General features: G+C 34.0%; 2 protein-coding genes across 4 annotated transcripts; both read right to left on the bottom strand.

The window, feature by feature from the left end:
• Nucleotides 1–300: 300 nt before the first annotated feature.
• On the bottom strand, nt 301–2,562 carry LOC145092588 (serine/arginine-rich SC35-like splicing factor SCL30A). Of its 3 annotated transcripts, none has more exons than XM_079030535.1 (6): nt 2,410–2,562; nt 1,583–1,727; nt 1,394–1,471; nt 936–1,100; nt 743–862; nt 301–506 (listed from the first exon to the last, which is right to left on the bottom strand). In XM_079030535.1, exons 2-6 carry the CDS (start codon nt 1,717–1,719, stop codon nt 419–421), a joined length of 588 nt encoding a protein of 195 aa, XP_078886661.1. In that variant the 5' UTR covers nt 1,720–1,727; nt 2,410–2,562; the 3' UTR covers nt 301–418. The 3 variants fall into 3 exon arrangements, with proteins under 3 accessions (XP_078886661.1, XP_078886669.1, XP_078886677.1); XM_079030543.1 differs by having other exon boundaries at nt 2,353–2,424; XM_079030551.1 differs by lacking the exon at nt 2,410–2,562 and adding an exon at nt 1,794–2,300.
• Nucleotides 2,563–3,031: 469 nt separating this feature from the next.
• Nucleotides 3,032–5,172, bottom strand: LOC145092578 (mediator of RNA polymerase II transcription subunit 7a-like). The gene is made up of 6 exons (XM_079030529.1): nt 5,011–5,172; nt 4,196–4,345; nt 4,034–4,103; nt 3,788–3,954; nt 3,620–3,693; nt 3,032–3,402 (listed from the first exon to the last, which is right to left on the bottom strand). The coding sequence occupies exons 2-6, from the start codon at nt 4,328–4,330 to the stop codon at nt 3,342–3,344; spliced, it is 507 nt and encodes a 168-aa protein (XP_078886655.1). The 5' UTR covers nt 4,331–4,345; nt 5,011–5,172; the 3' UTR covers nt 3,032–3,341.
• Nucleotides 5,173–5,500: the final 328 nt, after the last annotated feature.

The raw sequence follows: 5,500 nt of genomic DNA, 5'->3' as shown, positions 1-5,500 counted from the left end.
AATCAATAAGTTTGTTAAAACGCTAGTTTGAGTGTCTTATAAGCTATTTTTTAGTTTGCGAAATAAAATTTGAAAGATCATTACATGTAAAAATAACAAAATTGTCAAACTTAATAGGCTTCTCCGGAAATATAATGGTTAAATCATAAATCATCAAAATATATAAATGCTTTTACCAGCCTTTTTTGTGTCCTTTGAAATTAAATCTGTACTACTGAAATGATGGGAAAAAAAGATGCGGATATGATAGTTGTGGCACATCTTAAATGTCTTCTACAATTTCGAAGAGACAGAAATAAGTTTGAAACAAGTAAATATCTAGATGCATATATTATATCAAGTTGTTCACGCAAAATCAACATCCAGATTCCATAACGGAATTTGTTAATCCAGAAATTAAGACTCTGTTAATTGTCAACTAATAACCTTCGGGACTCCAGGAACCATATGGAGACCTTGAATAAGACCTGTATCTGTCCCTGTAGCTTCGGTCTCGTGAGATTGACCTATTCCATATCCAAACACATCAACTCATTAAACAGTTAATGTCAATTTCTCAATAATCACAACCATCTATTATTATACATGTTGCGTTTTAATTGGGTAGACATGTATCTATTCTGTCCTACGTGGCAGAGATTATCATTGTGTTCACATGCCACTACGTGACAAAAATAAAAAATAACATTCAAAATTTAAATCTGTCCTACGTGTCAAGATCATAACACATTAAACTGCTTACCTTGAGTAATGATGACGGCGTCTAGGAGGAGAATGGTGATATGATCTGCCACGTGGCGGGGAACGAGAATAACGGTTGAAAGAAGAAGAAGAAGACACTCTACGATCATAAGATCGTCCCCTGTATTCATCATATTCAGACATCAATTTTCATTGCCTAAATAAATAAATATTAATATTAATAATTTTATTACCTAAAACGTTCTCTTGCTCTCATGTCTGAAGGCTTCTTCCTATTTTCTTCAGCAAACACAACTGTCAGCTCCCTACCAAGAAGAATCTGACCATCCATTTGATATTTGGCTTCTGTAGCATCTTCTGGATCCAGAAACTGAACAAAACCAAATCCACGTGGCTCTCTGTAGATAAATATTATAAAATTAAAACATATGTAGCATCAAAAGTATAAATGGTAAAACCCCAAAATATAATGGTTTTGTTTTGTAATTCGCTCAATATCCGGCAAAAGCTTGAGCCAAATATTTTCATCAAATACGAATGCTAACCTTACGTATAGTGAAGGTTTTAATGTGAAGTTCTTCACAATGTTTTATAACCAACTTTCTTCAGTCTTCATAATAATCTTTTTTAACTTGATTTGTCTTCAACACTTGTAATAAACAAACCAGTTTTCAGTTAAGACTATGCTCACCCTGTATAGTAGTCACGTGGCAAGTAAACGTCTTTCAGAGGGCCAAACTCTCCAAATGGCACACGAAGATCTTCTGGTCTGCAAACAATGAGTTTGTGAAATGAGTGATGATCAAAAAACAATATATATAATGACTATTTGTTTATATTTTAAATATTAATCACAAAAAGAAAGAATGTTGGAACAAACCTACAATCAAGGCGAAGGTTGCGAACCAATAGGCTAGTAGGAAGATCTCTAGCATGACGCTTTGGGCTAGGGCTTCGATTCCTTCTGCTATGGTACCTTGGTGGTGAAGGGCTGTAGCTGTAACTTCTACCCCTCATTCTTCACCCTGTATGAAATTAAGCCAATATATGTTAAAGAATGTTGATTGTAATGACTAATGAACTACAATTACCTCATAATCCTCGATTTAGTGTTTTTAAAACACTAAAATCTAATCTGCAATGTAATGGACCTAAAACAGCAATCAACAAGCATGAAAAGAGATAGATGCGGTTGATCTAACAAAAATCAATGTGAAATAAACGAAGAGCGAATACAAGCGTAAAAATTCAGCAAACGCGAAGGCGAATAGCAAGGATGAAAAGATTGATACATTCGAGGTAATAACTATGAGAATCAATACGTGAGGATGAAACTGAAAGAGGGAATAGATGCATAAATTTACGAAACGCTAAAACCGAATAATTACAAGTATGAATAGATTGATGTATTTCGAGTATAAACTAGGAACAAAAATAGCGATTGATCTAACAAAAATTTTGATGAGGAACTGCAAACAAGATCCAAATCATATAAGACTAAACTACGAAGAAATCAGAGAAATACCTACAGATTATAATCACACGGCGATCACGATAACGGTTAATTAATAGAAACATTTCATCAGATTATCAAAACATATCAACATACACAAAATTGCAATTAAATTCCAAATGTGAGAAAATACATACGCTTAAAAATAAATCATCAACTACGTACAACTATGACGAAGAACATTACAACAATACCTGCAGCAAAATCGATCGAGCTATATCCGTGCCTTAATCCGCAGCGATTTAACTTGATTAAATTTCACGCAACAGAGTTTTTTAGGGTCAGCTTTGTCTCCAGAAACTTCTAAGGTTCTACGTGGCTTGAACTTAGACAATATGTCTATTTTTACCCCTTTGAATGTCAACTCCTGACAGTTATAGTCCACCAAGTTCTAATATCATCAATTTAGACACTCAAAAATACGTTATTGACAAATCACCCCCACTTAATCTCCATCATAGGCAATCTAACCACATGATCATAAATTCATAATAACCTAATGATAATACCATTGGAACAAAATGAACTTCAACATCATCCAATTAATATATTTTTACATTATAAATATCTACCAAAAGAATATGAAATTATGCACAACTTGGTCTTTTGCCTAGCTCAAATATTCAAACAATCCTCAAATTGCATACTTCCTCTAAGATGACCAATCCACGTACTTGGTCCCCATCTGGCCCATTTTGCTTATATTACGTTTGTCATGTATTGGACTTTATCTGAAAGTCCAATACATGACATGTATCTAAAAGTCAGACCGGTGTTAATGAGACAAAAACTGTAAATTTTCATCACACCCAAAAAGATAGAACCACTTGATCTATACAAAAAATATAAATGTCCTCATCTTCATCATCAAACATACAACCACTAGAACTCCACCTGTCTTACCATGTCTCGACATCTTTTGTAATTAAACAGAAAATGAGAAACAAAATTAGGGTTCAACATTAAATTTGTGTCGAATGCTCGGTTTCCTTTTCTAAAATGTACTCTACTATAATAAAAATAAAGACTCATGTGAAACATTTACAACCATAGAAATCTTAGGTGCTAGGTCACAAAAAAATAAAAAGCCTCCACTTGTTGATTTGGTAGTTAAACATTCATATTTTTATTGTCCCTCCAATGTCCCAAGTGCCTCCTTGAGAAGTCTTTGTGCTTCTTCTCTCCTCCTACAAAAGGCAAACATAAAAATAAGACTATGAGAAAAAGTATCGCGACACAATATAATGGAATACTTCATATGAAAAATCATTTTATTCATACAAACACTTCTTAAACTAAGGGTCTATTTCGTTGGATGGAATGGAATAAGCCATTCCATTCCATTCCTTCACCGATTCCATCATACCAAACACTGAGTGTTGACATAAAATGTACAAAACATGCCTTTTGATGTCCTCCACAGCTTGCTTTCGTCTTTGTATCTGTAGTTCAAGTATGTGAATAAGTGTCGCTCTCGCCTGAAAAAAAGGGGTGTTTTGGGTATTTAAGTGAATTGGTCTTGAAATATTAACAACTTAAGTAAATTAAAATTTTAATCGGACATAATTCTACCTGATGTGGCCTTAATGAATTAAGAAGGTGATGCAAATTCTTGAATATAAGAGAAATATCTTCCACTCTCCTTGCATATTGTGATGGCCTCTCTATCAAAACATCAGCTAACTCCAATATATGCAGCTGCAGTTCCCTATTTAGCGACCTCAATTCCTTCTTGAAATCTATAAAACTAATTCAATTAATAGAAAATGCAAATACCAATTATGGAAAAATCAGAAAGAAAATGGAACTATAACATACCAACATTTGGGCCTTTTGGATACAGCTGGCGAACACCCTGATCCTCCAAACTTGGCAATACATCATCAGTCTACAAACAAAATTAGTATATAAAAGAATCAAATTTGACAATGTGTATAATGAAAAATATAATATTTGAGTAAGTATAGAAGATGAGCTTACAGTGTAATTGGCACCATATAAGAGGTAAGTTCCTTGAATAGGAGGGGGAGGTTCTGGAGCAGAGGTGGGGTCTTGTTCATAATCTTTGTAGAGTCTGTAATATGGTGGAGGAGGTGGATAAGTTGCTGTTGCCATTTACAATAGGTTTTCCTGAAATAAAAATGTCAATTAAAACTTAGGAGAACCCTATAAACATCACAACAATCAATAACTCAAATATAAGCGCAAGTATACATGTCCTAAAAACAATAATTCAATCTTCTGTCAAGTGATTATGGATAGACTTAAATACATTAAATGTATCCTGAATGTCAATTAAGTTGACAAGAAGATATCAGTTTCTAAAGCCTACATAAGCATCCATGATCCATCATACATACTGCATCGAATTAGCCAAAAATACATGATTCTGCAGGCATTGATGTGTCTGCTGTTCTAAATCAGATATGGGATCAAATTCTGATTAGTTGATATAGATGTTCGCCAAAGTGAAACTAATAAACACTAGACAGAAACTCATGAAAAGTATCGAATTTCCTAATTACAAGCATCATATTTGAAGATCAGTTATTCAAAAATTCAACCAACTGGCTTCCATTATTGAATTATTTTTTTCTCTAACAGTCGGTGTATAGAACTGGAACAAAACAAGACAATGTACAGATTAGGTTAAACTCGAAATCGAGGTAGTGTTGCAGATTAATCAACAAATCAGTATTAAGGTGGTGCCAAAAGACAGGAAAAGGGAAGAAATTACGTTCGAGGTACTGTTGTAGATTAGGTCAAAATCGAAATCGAAATAGAAATAGACGTACCGTCGGGGACGAGAAGAAGAGATCGGCGCAGAGGAGTTGACGGCGGAGAGGCGCTTCTGGTCGACGTCGATGGTAGGTCTGATGGCCGGCTAATGGTGGAGGAAGAAGGTGTCCGTCGATGTTGAAGGAGGAGCTGGAGGCAGTTTTTATTTTCAGAGCATTTCCGATGGTTGAGTTATAAAAGAAAAATCAAAATTTCACTAATTTTAGGGTAAATTACAAGATTGGTCCTTATTGTTTAAGGTAATTTGCATAATTGGATCCTAACATTTTTTTAAACTCGGACAGACCCCATAGTATGTTTTTGTTGTGTGGCTGGTCCATGTCCTATATAAAAAGACTATTTTGTCATTTTTAATTTCTTTTTTAATTAATTTATTTCTTATAACTATTAATATTGTTATAACAATACAATGGGTCCCACCTCTGTAACAGCCCAAAACCAGTAGAAAATTTTTCATTTTTAAATAAGGTTTACAATCATAAGTTC

The sequence above is a fragment of the Lactuca serriola genome, chromosome 1 (assembly GCF_051521515.1).
Source record: "Lactuca serriola cultivar US96UC23 chromosome 1, Lser_US96UC23_V15, whole genome shotgun sequence".
NCBI lineage: Eukaryota > Viridiplantae > Streptophyta > Magnoliopsida > Asterales > Asteraceae > Lactuca > Lactuca serriola.
This window is presented reverse-complemented; position numbering and strand designations above follow the sequence as displayed.

What these genes read in the sequence shown, in the direction of transcription:
- LOC145092588 (XM_079030535.1), bottom strand. Translation starts at nt 1,719, where the DNA reads ATGAGGGGTAGAAGTTACAGCTACAGCCCTTCACCACCAAGGTACCAT. An exon ending in AGAGCAAGAGAACGTTTTAG is followed by an intron (nt 863 to 935) that starts GTAATAAAATTA and finishes TGATGAATACAG; the next exon opens with GGGACGATCTTATGATCGTA. An exon ending in CGCCGTCATCATTACTCAAG is followed by an intron (nt 507 to 742) that starts GTAAGCAGTTTA and finishes GATATGGAATAG; the next exon opens with GTCAATCTCACGAGACCGAA.
- LOC145092578 (XM_079030529.1), bottom strand. Translation starts at nt 4,330, where the DNA reads ATGGCAACAGCAACTTATCCACCTCCTCCACCATATTACAGACTCTAC. An exon ending in TATATGGTGCCAATTACACT is followed by an intron (nt 4,104 to 4,195) that starts GTAAGCTCATCT and finishes TTTTGTTTGTAG; the next exon opens with ACTGATGATGTATTGCCAAG. An exon ending in GCTGTGGAGGACATCAAAAG is followed by an intron (nt 3,403 to 3,619) that starts GCATGTTTTGTA and finishes TGCCTTTTGTAG; the next exon opens with GAGGAGAGAAGAAGCACAAA.